Raw genomic sequence first — 18,874 nt, 5'->3', positions numbered from 1 at the left:
GTTCAGTTTTTCTCTCTCCGTTAGCACAGCCTAATCTGCTGGGCATGTCTTGCACCTTGTCACATTCCTTTGTCTGTATTCCCACTCTCTAACCGCCCTCATCTTGTGGCTGTTATTCCATATTTTTCTCTCTCTAACTGTTCCCTTTAACCCATTGATTGCGTGACCTCTAACGTGGCCCCACAGTAACCCTGGTTTCACCTTATCACAGATATTCTCATTTACACTATCTGCCCCTCTCCCATTCTTTCTTTCCTATTTCTGATGAAATGTATTTCTTTCCACAGATGCTGCCCGACCCGCTGAGTGCTTTCAACACTTTGTTTTAATTTCAGATTTCCAGCATCTGGATGATTTTTCATCACCTATGAAGACTCTTGATTTCTCTACCAGAAAAAAACCAGGAGCAGTTTGAGAATGCCCAGGAGATCCAGGAGCTACTACCAGGTGTTCTTGTATTGGAAACTCCACTGCACCTCTGGGGTAAAGAAATAGTTTTACAGACACCAGAAAACTAAAGTCCGACAGACCAACAGAAGAACAGTGCACTGAAGAACTAATGCCCAGGAAGTACAGTAACTGGCTGATAACAATGATGTGCACAGATTTTTCTGCGCGGCTAAGGTGAACTATGACCCAAGCACTTAAGGGCCCAGCAGCTGAGAGCCAAGAACAGAGGAGAACTTATTAAGGTCAGAGAGGCAGTCAATACTAGCTAGAAGGAACACTTTGAGGAACTCCTCAACCATGGCAGAGTCCTTAATGTGAGCACCTTTGATGCCATCCCATAGCACATAATCTGGTGCAGCCTCACTGCCACCCTGGACCAACAAGAAGTCAATGATACTGTGTGCCCACTGAAAAACAACAAGGCCCTGGTAACCGATGTTATGAACTGGGTTACTATTGGTGAATGTCCCTTTAAGATAGAGCATAGTGGTGTGTGTGTGTGTGCGTGCGTGAGTGCGTGCGTGCGTGCGTGTGTGTGTGTGTGTGTGTGTGTGGGGCGTGCTTACGTCAACAGAAGAAAAGGACGTAATGACGTTTTTGAGGCAGTCAGTCAGACTCAGTGCAAGAGAGAGAGAGAAGAGAGAGAGAGAGACCGCAGCCTGCTAGTCTCTATCGATGGATGAAAAATAGTAACTGTGTCTGTCACTACAATCCACGTTTGGATTATTGGAGTAATCCAGTGGAGTCTATTTTGTCATTAACCTGTAGAGGGAAACAGGTATTTGTGTGGACGGCCACGTCTCAGATGCCTTTCGGGGTGGCAGATACTTCAGAACGAAGCAGTGGAGTTCACTTTGTTGTTGACCTGTAGAAGGAAACAGGTATTTGTGTGGATGGCCACGATTCGAGAGCCTTTCGGGGTGAGGAAGATGCGTTGGAGTGGTCACTGCTGAGTAAACACTGAGGTGTCATTTGGGTTCCATCATGGAAACATTTGGATTTTGTAATTACTCTCTATTTTCTCTCTACATCTACGTTTTGTCTTCAGTCAACGGTGGTTGTTGAAGAAACCTTTGCTCACGTTTCACCTTATGGCTTGCTGAAGTGAACTTTAAGAACCAGTCCTGGACTTGGAGTTTGGGAATTTGCCACACACACACACCTCGAGTTTAGTTTTTGGGGTTAATGTTTAAGGTTTAACATTTTTACTTCTAACATTCTAACATTTTTACTTTTATTTTTCTTATTATTGTAAGTAGTTATTAATAAAGTAGTTTTTAACACTGAATCACGACTCGGTGTGTTTCTTTTGTTGCTGGTTCGTAACACCGACGATATCTCGGCTTAAGTTCCAATACTTAGTGAACAGGAATGTTATTGCCATCTTCAAGAAAGGAGGCAATGTGGTTGCAGTAACTATTGCCTGCCACAGGGAAAGTCATCACCAGGATCCTACTCAGAGGCTGAAAAATGCTCCCCAAACCACAATGTGGATCCCATCCATCTGGAAGTAAAATGAATACAGTTTTCACCATGTGACAACTCCAAGAGAAATGCAGGGAGCAGCACTAACCACTGTACATGGACTTTAATGACCACATTTTATGACCATCCTTGTTAAATGTGGTTGCTTGCAGAAATTTATCTCACAGCTGCTACAGGGTGACAGGTAATCTGTGTTCTCAACCAACAGGTCCACAACAGAAGGTCAACATCAACCTTGCCGCGCAGGTCGATAGGGTTGTTAAGGAGGCGTAAGGTATGTTGGCCTTCATTAGTCAGGGTATTGAGAGCCGCCAGGTAATGTTGCAGCTCTATAAAACTCTGGTTAGGCCACAATTGGAATGTTGTGTTCAGTTCTGGTCGCCTCATTACAGGAAGGATGTGGAAGCTTTGGAGAGGGTGCAGAGGAGTTTTACCAAGATGCTGCCTGGATTGGAGTGCATGTCCTATGAGGACAGACTGAGCGAGCTACGGCTTTTCTCTTTGGTGCGAAGGAGGATGAGAGGTGACTTGATAGAGGTGTACAAGATGATAAGAGGCATAGATCGAGTGGACAGTCAGAGACTTTTTCCTAGGGCGAAAATGGCTAACACGAGGGGACATAATTTTAAGGTGATTGGAGGAAGGTATAAGGGGGATGTCAGAGGTAAGTTTTTAACACAGAGAGTGGTGGGTGTGTGGAATGCACTTCCGGCAGAGGTAGTGGAGACAGATACATTAAGGACATTTAAGACACTCTTAGATAGACACATGAATGATAGAAAAATGGAGGGCTATGTGGGAGGGAAGGGTTAGATGGATCTTGGAGCACGGTAAAATGTTGGCACAACATCGTGGGCTGAAGGGCCTGTACTGTGCTGTAATGTTCTATGTTCTATTAGCAGCCTTATTTTGTTACCTATTTAATTAAACTAATTTCTGACCGGATCAATAGTCCAGAGCACTCTCACTCCTGGTCCAGTACTGTAATCCTTACACTACTGTAGCCCAAATGTCCCAACGCACATATCAGCAGTGGCAGCCCCTGGAGTGAAGCCTCTGACAGGAATGGGAAAGTTACTAATCCCTGAAGGAAGGTTTGATACTTGGGTAAGAAATGACTGCCAGGTGAAAACTTTGTTGCAAATAAATTGGGCACCTTTTTTGCCATATTTACCACCCATCCTTGATATTCAAAGGCACTACCATGACTAAATCCCCCACCATCAACATCCTGGGGTCTCCATTAACCAGAAACCCAAATGGTCCACCAAGTAAACCCCGTGACGATAAGAGCAGGTCAGTGGCTAGGTATCTTGAAGCCAGTGATTCACCTCCTCACACCCTTTCCACTGCCTTAAAGGCACATGTCAGGAGCACAATGGAATACTCTCCTTTTGCCTGAGTGAGTGCAGATCCAACAGTACTCAAGAAGCTCGGCACCATCCAGGAGAAAGCTGCGTGCCTCAGTGGTATCCCATCCACCATCCTATCAATCATTCTCGCTGCTACCAGCACACTGTGTCATTTTCAAAATGTCCTGCGGCTACCCACACAGGCCACGCTGGCAGCACCTCCCAAACCTGTGACCTCTACTAAAAAGGACAAAAGCAGAAGGCACATGGAAACACCACTACATGCAGGCTCTCCTCCATGTTGTACACCATCCTGACTTGGAAATAGATGACTCATCCCTCCTAGCTCCCTACACAACAGTAGTGTTTAAGTACTTTCACCTGGGGGATTGCACCTGTTCAAGAAAACTTCCTGTTGCCAATCACTTCAACTCCCCCTCCCACACTATCACTGACATGTCAGTCCTCGGCTTCCTCCACTGCCAGAAGAATTCCAAGCGCAAACTGGAGGAACAGCACCTCATTTTCCATCTTGGAACCTTGCAGCCTAATGACATGAACATTGAATTCTCCCACTTTAGGATACCCCCCCCCCCTTCCCCACAAACCACCCCCCCCCCAACACCGGGCTTCTTTTCTTCCCCTTCCTAGCCTCTTTTTTTCTACCTTTTTTTCCTCACCTTTGACCCATCCCCCAGTGGATCTGCTCTCCCCTCCTCCCCCGCACCTGCCTATCACTATCTCTTCCCTGCATCTACCTATCACCACCCTGTGCCCACCCCACCTCCCCTCTTTTGTCCATCTATCACTGCTCTGCTTTACCCCCTATATATCGGGCTTCCCCTTTTCCTATCTTCAGTCCTGAAGAAGGGTCCTGACCCGAAACGTTGACCGCCTGCTTTTCTCCGCAGATGCTGTCTGGCCTGCTGAGTTCCTCCAGCATCATTGTGTTTTTCATCATTGTTCAAGAAAGCAGTTCGCTGTCACCTTCTCAAGAGCACCTAGAGATGGATTATAAATGAGCCTGCATACTGATAAATGAATGAAACAAAAATGTACAGAGAGTGTGCTATTGATACAGAAGTTAATGGAATAAGTTCAAGAGATCTACGTAATAGAAACAAGCCATCTGCTCCAACAAATCTATGCCCACCCCTCTTCATCTAACCAATGTAGGGTTCAGGGAATGGTTAGATGAAGAAGCATAGGCATAGTCAGAGCTAATTAATGCAGTGAGGCTTGGTTTACACTTTTAAGGCAAGGGTTGTCACTGAGAACCTGCCCTTTACTTCTGTGTCTGCAGGACAATGGCAAGAACATCGGACTTCCTGCCTCAAGTTATTGTGCCAAGTATGCAGCTTACCACAGTCAGGTGTGATGTATTGTAGCCAGTCCCTTCGAACTGTTCATAGCATTGTATATTTTCTCAAAGCTTTGAGTTGTTCAGACATAATTGGGGTACAGAGCAGTGGGACATGTTAAAATAGCCCCACCTTTGTGACTTAATTCAGGCCTCAGTTGGTAGTACACTTGCATCTGAGTCAGACGCTGTGGGTTGAAGTTTGACTCAAGAGGTTTCGGCATGAAAAAGGAGTCTGGTGTGTCAGTGCAGCATAGAGGGAGTGCTGTGGTGTCTTTAGGGTGAGAGCTTAAGATGAGACCCTGTCTATTCTCTCAGGTGTCAGTTAAAGATCGACACTATTTTGAAGCAGAACAGGATCCAGGTGTCTGGAGCAACATTTATCCCTCAACTAACGTCGGGAGGGACATATTATCTGGTCATTGGCATATTCAGGGATTCATCTTCGGATCTGAATGAATATGTCCCAGCTGTCACCGACTTCATCAAGACCTGCGTGGATGAGTGTGTGCCGTCGAGAACAGACCTAGTCTTCCCAAACCAGAAGCCCTTTTTGAACCAGGGGATTCGCTGAGGGCTAGATCTGTGGCGTTCAAGACTGACAATCCAGAACCCTACAAGAAGTCCAGATGTGACTTACAGAAGGCCATCATGGGACTGAAAAGCCAATCCCATGTGAAGTTAGAGACACAATCGGACGCACGACAGCTGTGGCAGTGTTTGCATGCCATTACTTCCTATAAGACGAAACCTAACAGCATAAATGGCAGCGATGCTTCACTGCCTGATGAGCTCAACACCTTTTAAGCATGCTTTGAAAGGGAGAATAACACTACACCTGTCTGAATCCCCACAGCATCTGGCAACCCTGTGACCTTCATCTCGGAGGCCAACATCAGAATATCCTTCAAGAGGGAGGACCCTCACAAGGCGTCAGGCCCTGACAATGTACCGGGCAGGGTACTGAAAATCTGTGCCGACCAACTGGCTGGAGTGTTCAAGAACATCTTCAACTTTTCACCGCTGTAGTCGAAGGTTCCCACCTGCTTCAAAAGGGCATCAGTCATACCAGTGCCCAAGAAGAGCAGGGGGAGCTGCCTCAACGACTATTGCCCGGTAGCACTCACATCTACTGTGATGAAGTGCTTTGAGAGGTTGGTCATGGCTAGAATTAACTCCTGCCTGAGCAAGGACCTGGACCCACTACAATTTGCCTACTGCCACAACAGGTCTACAGCGAACGCAATCTCACTGGCTCTCCACTTGGCTTTGGAGCACCTAGACAACAGCAAAACATACGTCAGGCTGCTGTTCAAAACCATCAACCCTGAGTACTAATCAACAAGCTTCAAACCTGGGCCTCTGTACTTCCCTCTGCAACTGGATCCTCGACTTCCAGGAGGCCACATTGGGAGACCACAGTCAGTGCAGATCGGTAGTAACATCTTCTCCTCACTGACAATCAACACAGGCGCACCAAGAGGATGCGTGCTTAGCCCACCGCTCTAATCTCTCTACACTCATGACTGTGTGGCTAGGCACAGCTCAAACGCCATCTATAAATTCGCCGATGACACCACTGTTGTTGGCAGAATCTCAGATGGTGATGAGGAGGTGTACAGGAGTGAGATAGATCGGCTGTTTGAGAGGTGTCACAACAACAACCTCACACCCAACGTCAGCAAGACCAAGGAATTGATTGTGGGCTTCAGGAAGGGGAAGTCAGGAGAACACACACCAGTCCTCATTGAGAGGTCAGCGGTGGAAAGGGTGAGCAGCTTCAAGTTCCTGGGAGTCAACATCTTAAAGGATCTTTCTTGGGCCCAACATATCGATGCAATCATGACGAAGGCATGCCAGTGGCTCTACTTCATTCGGAGTTTGAGGAGATTGGTATGTTACCAAAGATTCTTGCAAATGTCTACAGATGTACAGTGGAGAGCATTCTGACCGGTTGCATCACTGCCTGGTATGGAGGCTCCAACGTGCAGGATCGAAAGAGGCTGCAGAGGATTGTAGACTCAGCCAACTCCATCACGGGCACAACCCTCCCCGCCATCGAGGACATCTTCAAGAGGTGGCACCTCAAGAAGGCGGCATCCATCATTAAGGACCCTCACCACCCGGGACATGCCCTCTTCACGTTACTACCATCGGGGATGAGCTACAGGAGCCCGAAGACCCACACTCAACGTTTCAGGAACAGCTTCTTCCCCTCCGCCATCAGATTTCTGAACAGTCCATGAACCCATGAATACGACCTCATTATTCCTCTTTTGCTCTATTTATTTATTTTTGTAACTTACAGTAATTTTTCTGTCTTTATGTCTTGTACTGTACTGCTACCGCAAAACAACACATTTCACAACACATGTCAGTGATAATAAACCTGATTCTGATTCTGATTGCAGCTTCCGGGCAGTTGATTGCTGCAGTCCCTACTTTACAATATTACATTGGCTGTAGCCTGTTTTGGGGGTGATGTGAAAGGCTGATTTTCATGCATCCCTCCCCAACACCCCCTTCCCCCTCACCCTTTTCTGAAGGCAGTGCCTGATGCGGATCCAGGGAAAGCAGTGACTCTCATGGTTCAGATGCTTCTCTGAAGGTGGGGCTCCAGGCAGCCCCATTTCCACAAGGGTCTGAGTGGAGAACAAGTCAACTTACTCCCATTTCCCACAGGTTACAGCAAGGGCCACTCTGTACTTTAATGATTTCTCCATTCCCCTCCTATACCAAGGACAAGGAAAGTGGTTGATGAATTCCCACCAACAACTAACCGAAAGGGGTTAATTCAGGAGTAGGCCCCTGCTCCAGAAGGCACCACTCTGTACAGCCATTGAGTGAGCTGACAGGGGAGTTGGAAGCATTGGTGACAAGTTCACAACAGATCCTCTCTGCTGGTTTGCCAACACACAGCAAGGCCCAGACAGCACAGGGCCACTCCCAGCACAAGTGGCCGGCTGTGTTGACAGGACGGCCTTTGACAATCAGTGAGGAGCTTTGCCCTCAAACTCAAAGATAACCAGCTGCCAAAGACTAAAAATGCATGCACACAAACACTGAAAAGCTATGAAAAACATTTAAACTACTTAATTAAATAGAGTCATATAGTTGTACAGCAGGGAAAACAGGCTCTTTGGCCCAACTCGTCCACACTGACCAAGTTGCCGAACTGAGCTGGTCCCATTTGCCTGCATTTGGCCCTCTAAACCTTTCCTGTCCATGTACCTGTCCAAATGTCTTTTAAATGTCGTAATTGTACCTGCTTCTACCACTTCCTCTGGCAGCTCGTTCCATGTACCACTGTTGGATTTGACTGTTTTAATTAGTTTTTTAACACATATAGTGTTTAATACACCTAAAGTGGCTGCACAAGGAATGGCTGCTTCCTAGCTTATAGGTTCGACCATCAGGTGAATGCATGTTTTCCCATTGGTTGGTTTGGCTACAGGTATCTAATAGGTTTCCTGATTGGACTATTGTTAGCTGAGGAGTACCTCTTATCTCAGGTATAAAAAGCGTTGTTTTTGTTAATCTCTCTCTTGTTCTGTTCCCCCCTCCCACAGCCCACACCCACCCCCCCCCCCCCCCCCCCCACCAAGCCCTAGCTCATCTTTAGTTCTTTTTGTCTCGGCTCATCTCCCAGTAGTAAAGCTAGTGCCATGTGCTCTGTGACTGTTTCTTTGTTTAAACTTTTAATAAAACTTTGTGAAGTACCAAGTTGTTTTCAACTCATTCTTGGACTCCTGAAAGAACCTGCAGATTTGAAAATAACCGGATCCGACACCACCAACCTACCAAGATAAGGGAAAGAAGTGGAGATAGTTTGGAGGACATTTGTATTACCAAGGAGGAGGTATTTGCAGCCTTACAGCGCATTAAGGTGGATAAATCCCCAGGATCTGACCTAGTGCATCCTCGGACTCTGTAGGAGGGTCGAGAAGAAATTGCGGAGGCTCTTGCAGAGATAGTTACTTCATTGTTAGCCACTGGTGAAGTTCCCAGAGACTGGAAGGTGGCTAATGTTGTCCCATCATTTTAGAAAGGTAACAAGGGCAAGCTGGGGAACTACAGGCCAGTCAGCCTGACATCAGTGGTGGGGAAGTTACTGGAGGGAATTCTGAGAGACAGGATCTACCAGCATTTGGACAGACAGAGTCTGATTAGGAGGAGTCAGCATGGCTTCATGTGTGGGAAGTCATGCTTGACAAACCTTTTAGAGTTTTTTTGAAGAGGTAACCAAAAAGGTAGATGAGGGTAGGGAGGTGATGTTGTCTATTTGGACTTCAGCAAGGCCTTCAATGAGGTCCTGCTGGTCTGGAAGTTTAGGCCCCATGGAATCCAGGGAGAAGTAGTTAGGTGGATTCAAAATTTGCACGGAGGTAGGAGAAGAGGATGGTGGTTGAAGGCTATTTCTCAGAATGGAGGCTGGTGACTAGTGGTGTGCCGCAGAGTTCGGTGTTGGGACCCTTGTTATTTATATAAATAATTCGGATGCAAATGCACAAGGCTTTATCAGTAGGTTTGTGGATGACACAAAATTAGGTGGTGTTGTTGATAGTGAAGATGGTTGTCGTAGATTACAGGGGGATCTTGATTAGTTAGGGAAGTGGGCCGAGGAGTGGCAAATGGATTTCAATACAGATAGGTGTGAGGTGATGCATTTTGGAAAGTCAAACCAGTGTAGGACTTATACTATGTATGGTGGGGCACTAGGGAGTGTAATGGAACAGAGAGACCTAGGAGTACAAGGACATAGTTCATTAAAAGCAGCGTCACAGGTAGACAGGCGTTTAGCATGCTGGCCTTCATCAGTCATGGCACTGAGTATAGGAGTTGGGACATGATGTTGCAGTTGTGTAAGTCATTGGTGAGGCCACACTTGGAGCACTGTGTACAGTTTTGGTCACCCTGTTATAGGAAAGACATGGTTAAGTTGTAAAGAGTGCAGAAAAGATTTACGAGGATGTTGCCAGGACCAGAGAGCCTGAGTTATAGGGAGAGGTTGGCCAGGCTCAGTCTTTATTTCTTGGAGCATAAGAGACTGAGAGGTGACCTTATAAAGGTTTATAAAGTAATGAGAGGCATAGATGAGGTGGATGATAGCAGGTTTTTCCCCCGGGTGGGGGAGTCCAAAACTAGGGGGAATAGGTTTAGGGTGGGGGGGGGGAGATTTAAAAGGGACCTGAGGGGTAAATTTCTCATGCAGAGGGTGGTGAGTATATGGAACGAGTTGCCAGAGGAAGTGGTTGAGGCAGGTACAACAGCATCATTTAAGAAGCACTTGGACAGGTACATGGAGGGGTGTGGCTTAATGCAGGAAATTGGAACTAGCTGGATGGGCACGGTGGTCAGCATGGACTGGTTGGGCCGAAGGGCCTGTATCGATGCTGTATTGATCTGTGACTAACCTCTGTGTCAAAAAGTTGCCCCTCACATCCCTTTTAAACCCTTTCCCTCACCAAGAGAAACACCTACAGTATACCTGCCTTTCCCCCACCAGCTGATTTCAGTGACCGTGGCGTTTATATTTAGTTAACCTGGGATAAGTTCAGCCAGAGGATTTCCCAGCTTCAGAACTGGGAAAATCTGTGGAAGATCACACTCTCCTTTTAGACTCGATGAAGAGTCCATGGGTGCAGCACAGGTGTCGTCTGCTGAGCGGGATACAGTATTGTAAAAGTCCAGTCACGGACATTTCTGTCTGCAGATACCTATCAATCTCAACTGGAGACCAGCCTTGAGATCTCAGTTGTTGCACACAGACCAGCTGACTCACATTGTTCAAGGGCTGGGGGGCTGTCTAATGTTCCCTCAGTTGGCAAAAAGAAAATCTCATTATTTTAATCACTGTGGCTTATGACCCAGTTTTTCTCTTCAGGAGCCGGGGTTTGGGTCAAACATATTAAATGGGAAATGGTGTAAAAGTCATGACCAACAATTTGTTACAGGGAGGCTGGTGAGATGGCTCTACATTTGCAGAAAAACAGGTCCTCCAGTCATGGAATGTACAGTTTCGTAACTGACAGTTTGTTTTACAGCACTGTCAGCATCCACTTCATTTGACAGAAACCATAAGAGATCATAAACCTGTCTGCTGTTGTTTAAACCCTTGCTGGTTGACTCATGGAAGATGGCCTTCCATATTTACCCAATCTGGTTTTTACATGACTCTAGTCCCTACATCAAGGCAGCTGATTCTTAATTGCCCACTGACAAACCCCTTGGTAGCATCAAGTCACTTGTAGCTATCCAGGATGGCAGCTCATCGCCAAGATGATTCAAATTTGACAGCTATTGTGGTGGGATTTGAGCTCACGTTGATGGCCCAGACCTCGAGATAACAGGCTAGTAACTGTGCTACAGTACCCATCAGATACAGCTCTGCTCAAGACCACCTGCTTACTTGAGTCTCCAATCTCTCAGACAACCAGAATAACTTGACAAGATGACTCAACATTGGCACTGACAGACTTGGTACTTCCTTATTGAAATAAGTGACAACCTCCTCAGTGTCGTATGTACTTGAGGACAATGAAGTGAATCAATGGCTCTGATAGCCTTACATAGTCTTTATTTCTGTTATTTGACCAATATGATTTTTGAAACAATTCCAAGATAATGAGATCCAATCAATTTGCACTGCAATTTCACATTACACAATAATCCATTTTATCTTCCTCAATGTTACTGTTGACATGTTACTGATTAAGTGAATAATACATTGAGTTGGTACTATTAAAAATGATATAATTAAAATGCTATTTGATTTAATTAAAATTGCTACTTGATCATGTATATTTATGACAATCAACAAAAGTAATCAGACTGATGATCTGTAAATATTAGCTAATCAATCATGAATTGCTTCTGCCCTCTTGATAAACCCAGATCTACCTCCAGCTCCTTCTAAACTGCAATGGTTCTCAAAGGCAACAAGAAAGCACACTATAAATATCAATTTATATTAGCTGCTGCTTCCCAGCAGGCTTCCAGGGATATGGGCCCAAAAGTCTCACCAGGTGATCAACTGCATCATTGTCAAACATGCTCAAGTTTCTTCCCAGGGAAGAGCGCCTCGATTTGCCTGCATTCTCCAGGCAAGCAGGGTCTGTGGTGCAGCTTTCTGGAAGAAAGCAGAAAAAGATTTTCAGAACGACAGAACAGTCAATGGCACAGAAGGAAGCCATTTGTCCCACCGAGTCGATGCTGGCTCCCAGTCAGTGTGTTCCCTCACTCATCCCCGTGGCCCTGCAAATTATTCTTTGTCAGGCATTGATTGGTTCTGTGTCTCTCACCTTCACAGGCAGCGAGATCCAGACCATAACGACTTGAGTAAATGCAATTTTCCTCACATCCCACTTGTACCTTTTGGCCAAAATTTAAAATTGGTGCCTCCTGACTCTTGAAATATTTGCTAATGGGAACAACTTCCCTCTAAACCAGTTGCAATCTCATAATCATGACTTTCCATCTTCCCTTACAACTCCATGGTAGGTCATTTCGTCCCATCAAGTCTATGCCAGTTCCCAGAGCATTCCCAATTCCCCACTCATTTTCCTTGTAATCAATCCTCCCCATATTCCCATCAACTTCACCCAGATTCTGCCACTCACTAGGGACAATTTACAGTTGCCAATAACCGACCAACTCTTACACCTTTGAGATGTGGGAGGAAACCAGAGCACCAGGAGGAAATCCACACCGTCACAAGGAGAGGTCAGGATTGAACCCAGGTTACCAGAGCTGTGAGGCAGCAGCTCTACGTCCCACAACTGTGCCAATCTTCTAACTTTATTTCTATTAAGGCTGCAAAAAGGAGTTTAGGATGGAGAAGTATCTACTGAGAAGGGCCCATTGTTTCCAATCATGTCCACTTCCTCCACAGACCGTGTGCAATGCGCTCTCTCATATAAAGAAATGGAACAACAACGGCCATAAAACAGTCTGGGACTCCTCATCAGAACCCTGACCGTCTGACGAAGGGTCTTTGACCTGAAACGTTAGCTCCATTTTTCTTCCCACTGATGTGACTGACCAAGTGGGTATTTCTACCATTTTCTGATGTTACTTTAAACTTCCAGCAACTGCAATTTTTCTTTTTGCTTTGCATACAACACTGAGTGATTAGTTTAGGTAAAAAAAAGTGGGAGAATTCATTCAAGGATCTATCAGTTCCTGACCAGAGCTGCAATGGGTGAAAATGATTATCCGAGTCCAGCACCGGTAGCCTTTGTGTTGCTGTTTACCACCCTCCAGCAGATGTCTCCACCTTCACCCTCCCCTCCCTTGGCTCCATCTTCCACTTTTTTTGTCCCTCTCCATCTATCATGCACCTGCCTCTGTCTCCCAGCTCCACCCTGCTCCCCTACCTGTCTCAATCTGCCCATCATCCTTCACCCACTCCTCAGTCCACCAATCACCCATGGCCCCTGTCACACCACTCCCAATCTTCTCTTTATACTGGCCATCTCCCCTCCATTCTTAGTCCAGATGCAGGTTTTGACCAGAAACATTGACAATTCCCTTGCCCCCACAGGTGCTGCTCGACCCGCTGAGTTCCTCCAGCAGATAGTTTGTTGCCACGGCACCATTACTCTGAGTTTCCACGCTGTGTTTTCCACTGGCAATAAAGTAGCAGCAAATTTACCGTTTAGAGATCAAGAGTAAAAGTGAGCAATATGACAGAACTCACAGGGCCCCAATAACAAAAAAAAATATTCTGGAGGTTCACTTCAACCCTCTGCTCATGGAATGCTTAATGCTCAGACAGTAAAGAGCAATGATCTGATTTTGACACAGCCACCTTACATGGTAGATTAATGATTAGGTTACCCTCTGACTGACTGTTTCCTTCCAAGTATCTGCTTTAAATAAACCCATCTTTAACACAAGAAAAAGTCAAAGACAGGAATGTCCATTCTCTATATCAGCCTGTTCTATAAATTTGATTTTTCTTGCAAGGAACATTCCACATTACCCAACTTTTGCTACTTGACTGAGATCCCCCAAGTTGATGTAGTTGAGGACCTCCTGATTTCCTTGTTAGTGCACAAATTCCTCTTATTCTTTATTGATAATGCTACTTTGCACTCCTGTCTCAGTCAAGTTAGCCCCTTGTTTTCAATGTGTTTTCAGTGGATATTTTGGGTCATGTGGCTGGTAATCAGTCTGCATTTGAAAGAGAGTTGTACCGTTAGTGCAGCAGATCCCTGATGTGGCACATTTCCCATCACTTTCACCACAGGACTTTCCAGCAGGTTCACAAGGTGAAGATAGTTTATCCTCCTCCTTACAGATCAGTGTTTCCGATGTTCCAATGTAGCAGCCGATCTCCTGACCGCAGCAGATGTTAGATCCAAAACAATGGCCTTTCTTACCAGGACCACAAGGAATACACTAACAAAGTAGAGAAACAAAGAATGAAATCTCAATAAGCAGTGCATTGACTACAGTGGTTCAGGAAGGCAGCTCACTACTGCCTTCAAGGCCAAAGGGATGGACTATAAATGATGACCTTGCCAGTGATGGCCACATCCTGTGAAGAATAAAACAAGGAAGGAAAGCTTATGTTTCCATGCTCTTTAAAAAATGAAATTTGATTTGAACTGCAAAAAGAGACATTCATTAGGATTAGTAAGGTGGGATCAGCTCAGAGGTTCTCCATCTTGAATCATTGTATTTGATACGCATGGCTGAGTTAACTGTTAAAGTTGGCATTCACCTCTCCAATGAGGTTCTTTTATTTCTGAACTAAGAAGATAAAGATAGAAATAATGGTTGTGGACAATTACCACAACGAAATGCCATCCCCCTCAGATGGTTTAGCAGGATCATTGTCCTTTTAATGTTTCTGCTGCACGTTCCTCTACCAATCTTCCAAGGCTATGTTGACATTGTGACTTTTATTGCTCTGCCATCTGGTACAATATAACAGCTTCATGCACATGTTCTGTACATCCTGTGTACTTCATGTCGCTCTGGTGGTCCTGAGCTTGGAAGGTGACAATAGAACCACAATTGTTTGAGCAAGATATACTGCAGTGGGAAGTACAGTGGTCCAAACATGATCCCGATAGGGGCACTATAACAGTTAGTGCAGATGCTGCACAGCTGTAATGATCCAGGTTTGATCTGTGAGAAGTTTTGCATGTTCTTCCTATGACTACATGGACTTTCCCCAGTACCATGCTTTTTGAAAAACCACATCCCAAAGATGTTCTGGTAGGTTAGGACAGAATTATATGGTACAACAATAATAAGCACTTTCATAGTGCTCTAATGTAGGAAATGTAAGAGTTTAGCACAACTTCATTTCCGTCCACCTACCAGTAAAACTAATGATTCCATATGCTTGTAAACTTCACCAGCCATAATTGGTTAATGTTCATGGAATGGAAGATATTGGGCATGCTCTGGGTTGGGACAAAGTTGGAGGCACCTCAGACATAGGACATGAGCGGCACAGAGGCACAGCCGGTAGAGTCGTTGCCCCACACCACCAGGGACCCGGGTTCAACACTGACCTCAGGTGCTGTCTGTGCACCTTCTGTCTGTGACCACATGGGTTTCTTCCAGATGTTCCAGCCCCCTCCCACGTCCCAGAGACACGCGGGTTGACAGGTGACTTGGCCACTAAATTGCCTCTGATGCATAGGTGAGTGGTAGAATCTGAGGGGAGTTAATGAGAATTTAAAATGGGATTAATGTCAGATCAGTGTAAATGGGTAGTTGATGGGCGGCAGGGACTTGGTGGGCTGAAGTGCCCTATCGCTCTCTGTGATTCTATGACATGGTTCTGCTCATATACTTGAGTTTTGACAGGAAAATTTAAAAAAAATGCAAGATAACTTGAGGCAAGACTGAAACTCCATGAAAGCAGGCTTCAAAAGGCAGGGTCCATTTTCTTCTGCTAGTTCCCTTTAGCTCTGCTCCCCACTACCTCTTTCTAAACTCCCGTTTCTTGATACCAAGATCTCCCCCTTCCTTCAGTAGTATTGCTAAGTGGTTAAAAACTCTGACAAAGAAAACTTGAATTAGAGGATAAACCAGGATTTAACTAAATGGTAAAAAGAGGCAGAGGGGTCCAAACAACCTACTCCTACTTCTATTTCTTCTGTTCTGAGATAAAACTCAATAAAGATGATGCTTGTGCAATAAATATCCAAACAGCTTCTTGTGAGAAACCCCTTGGCTTCAATGTTAAAATGCTTAGTTAACTCAGGGGTAAGTTTTTTTACTCAGAGTGGTGAGTGTGTGGAATGGGCTGCCGGCAACGGTGGTGGAGGCGGATACGATAGGGTCTTTTAAGAGACTGTTGGATAGGTACATGGAGCTGAGAAAAATAGAGGGCTATGGGTAAGCCTAGTAATTTCTAGGGTAGGGACATGTTTGGCACAGCTGTGTGGGCTGAAGGGCCTGAATTGTGCTGTAGTTTTTCCATGTTTCTTGCATAGAAACATCCTGGAATAGCTATGTCGGCACAACATTACAGGTTAAAGGGCCTGTTCTGTGATGTACTGTTCTATGTTCTATATCCTTCTTTAAGAATTGATTTCTGAATCTAAATAAGATTACGTATGTTTGGGAACTGACCCATTTCAGTCATTAGAGACACAAGAGAATGCAGATGGTGCAGCAACACACAGGAATGCGGGAGGATCCCTCCATTGATACTGCATAACCCACTGAGTTCCTCCGACATCTTGTGTGTTGCTGCATTTCAGTCATTGTTGGATTGGATGTGTAGCAAGAGCTTCAGATGTGGCACTCTGATCCTGAAGTGGAACTTGTGCTTCATACAGCAAATCCAAGGATCTGTATGGGCATATAAAGCATCACAATTTACATTGCATTGTGCTCACTTCTGAGTTTTACAGTTCATAATCTGTAACCCATAACACAACTTATTTAGAAACTGTACTAAGTGTAGTTCTCTTTTGGCCAGTTAACCATTTGCGATTCTATTGGCAGAATCTATAACTTACAACTAATTATAAAGCTGTTCCTTCCATGTTTCAGAAACATCTTTGATAATATAACATATATTTTGCACATGAAGTGAATGGATTAAACAAGAACACTTACAGGTAGATTCAATGTTATTTGATATAGAGTCAGTCATACAGCACAGAAACAGGCCTTTTGACCTGATTCGTCTGTGCTGATCGAGGTGCCTATCAACGCTAATCCCATTTTCCTGCATTTGGCCCATATCCCTCTATTCCTTTCCATGTACCTGTCCAAATGCTTTTTAACCACTGATTTTACCTGCCTGTCACCTCCTCTGGCAGCTTGTTCCACACTGGCCCCTCAGATTTCCTCTAATTCTTTTCCTTCTTACCTTAAACCCATACATTCTGGTTTTAGATGCCACTACATTTGGAAAAAGGCTGTGACTACCTCCCCTGTCTATGCCCCTCATAATTTTATAAACCTCAATAAGATCAGCCCCCTGTGCTCCAGTGAGAAAAATTCCAGCCTATTCAATCTCTCCTTGTAACTAAAACCCTCCATTCCAGGCAACATCCTGGTAAATCTCTTTTACACTCCTTCTGGTGCCACAACATAATTGACAGAAATAATTGGCATGACTTACATCTGTACTATTGTTGCTTCATCTCAACAGGAAGTGATCTTAAACCTTCTTGAATATCTTGGAGAATCAAACTATCTTTCTCCTGACTGATGCAGCCTGAATTCCTGACTTACTCAGCTACTTTTATTTCAGATTTCTAGCCACTTAGTAGTTAGCATTTGTCTTAAGAGAGGCAAATTAATTGGCAAATTATTTACTAAGGTGAAGCCAAAATGGTGCCAGAGCCATTCAGCTTAGGTTGGATCCCTGCAGGAATTGCAGAAGCCTTGTGGGTTCCATCAAATCCATTGTATGAAAAAAGGCCATTTGCACCAAGTAGTATCAGCAAGTGGTCCATGGGAGGTTCTTCCCTCCCCTCTACTTCCCTGCACTAATTCATGTCCTTTAATAACTAAGAAGCTACTATTCTCCATCTTGAAACTTCCCATTCTTATCACTGTTTAGATAAAGAACTCCCCCTCCACCCCACAACTCCTCATTAAAACCCCTCAGGGAAATGCTGATCAGCGTGAGTTCCTATTGCTAAGGTTCCTCCAACAGTTCAAATTAACCAGTGAGTGATCCAACTCCAGGCACCAAACCTCCACATTAATTTTCAAACCATGTCCCATCTGAGAGCAAAATTCAAACCTTACCTTTGCACAGGAGACCTGAAACAGCCCTCTCCCCAGAAGAACAGAAATAAATGGTAATTGTCATATTGATAACAAATTGACCCAGAATTCACCACCTATTCTTGCGAACGCACACACCTGGGTACAACTTGGAAAAAGTTCAGGTTAGAGAGCACCACTGGGTGAGTTGGTAAAAGAACTTTAAAGTAAAACTAAAATATAGAAGCAAAACGGTGCATTTCCTGAAAACAAACAGCTGGATGAAGGCGGTACCTTACCTCCCTGATGTCTGTGCCGTGGCTAGACCTCTTACCCCCTTTGGGACAGTTCTGGATGAAACATGCTGATGCCGGGGCAAGAAGCCACAGGAGGCAGACGAGGGAAGAGAGCGGCTGCATGGCGTTCAGCACCGAGCTATAACTTGCTGCAGCACCGGGGACCGTTACCTCTATTTATACTCCCCCGTAGACGTCACTACTTTCTACCAATTCATCTTCTGCATAAATTACTGGTGACATTCTTGTTTTACTTTGAAATGCCAACTGTAATCGCAGCGTCCCAGTGCCAAGCACGCAGAAGGCGTGGACCACTTCATTACCAGGAACTTGTTAAAAAAAGGTTCAACGGCGAAACTTTCCGAGAGATGGGGGGGGGGGGGAAGAGTTGTCTAACCTGCGCTGCCCCTCAGCCCCCGTGGCCTTGCTGTGTGTGGGTGTTTGGAGCTGGAGACAAAAACTCCCCAGGCATCAAAGAGCACAAGTGACAGAGAAGGACAGGGGAAATTTTCTGTAGGCTCCCTGGGTCACGTTTTCAAGGATTGCTCAACAACCTCGCAGTTTGTAAAACTGTTAATCACCAAGGGAAAGCAGTGGGGAGGGGAGGGGAGGGGAGGGGAGTGGGAAGGGGGAAAGGGGAGGGGGAAGGAGGAAGGGGAGGGGGAAGAAGGGGGAAGGGGAGGGGGTGAAGGGGGGAGGGGGAGGGAGGGAGGAAGGAGAAGGGGAGGAGGAAGGGG

The 18,874-nt window shown here is 45.4% G+C and overlaps 1 protein-coding gene across 1 annotated transcript; it reads right to left on the bottom strand.

Moving 5' to 3' along the window:
* Window positions 1-11,228: 11,228 nt before the first annotated feature.
* On the bottom strand, window positions 11,229-18,361 carry LOC127584776 (neurophysin 1-like). Its single transcript, XM_052041754.1, has 3 exons — window positions 18,141-18,361; window positions 13,845-14,049; window positions 11,229-11,776 (listed from the first exon to the last, which is right to left on the bottom strand). The coding sequence occupies exons 1-3, from the start codon at window positions 18,258-18,260 to the stop codon at window positions 11,613-11,615; spliced, it is 489 nt and encodes a 162-aa protein (XP_051897714.1). The 5' UTR covers window positions 18,261-18,361; the 3' UTR covers window positions 11,229-11,612.
* Between the last annotated feature and the right edge of the window lie 513 nt (window positions 18,362-18,874).

Source organism: Pristis pectinata, chromosome 2 (genome assembly GCF_009764475.1).
Source record: "Pristis pectinata isolate sPriPec2 chromosome 2, sPriPec2.1.pri, whole genome shotgun sequence".
In the NCBI taxonomy this organism is placed as follows: domain Eukaryota; kingdom Metazoa; phylum Chordata; class Chondrichthyes; order Rhinopristiformes; family Pristidae; genus Pristis; species Pristis pectinata.
Note: the sequence above shows the minus strand (reverse complement) of the source record. Positions and strands in the feature narration are given on the sequence as shown.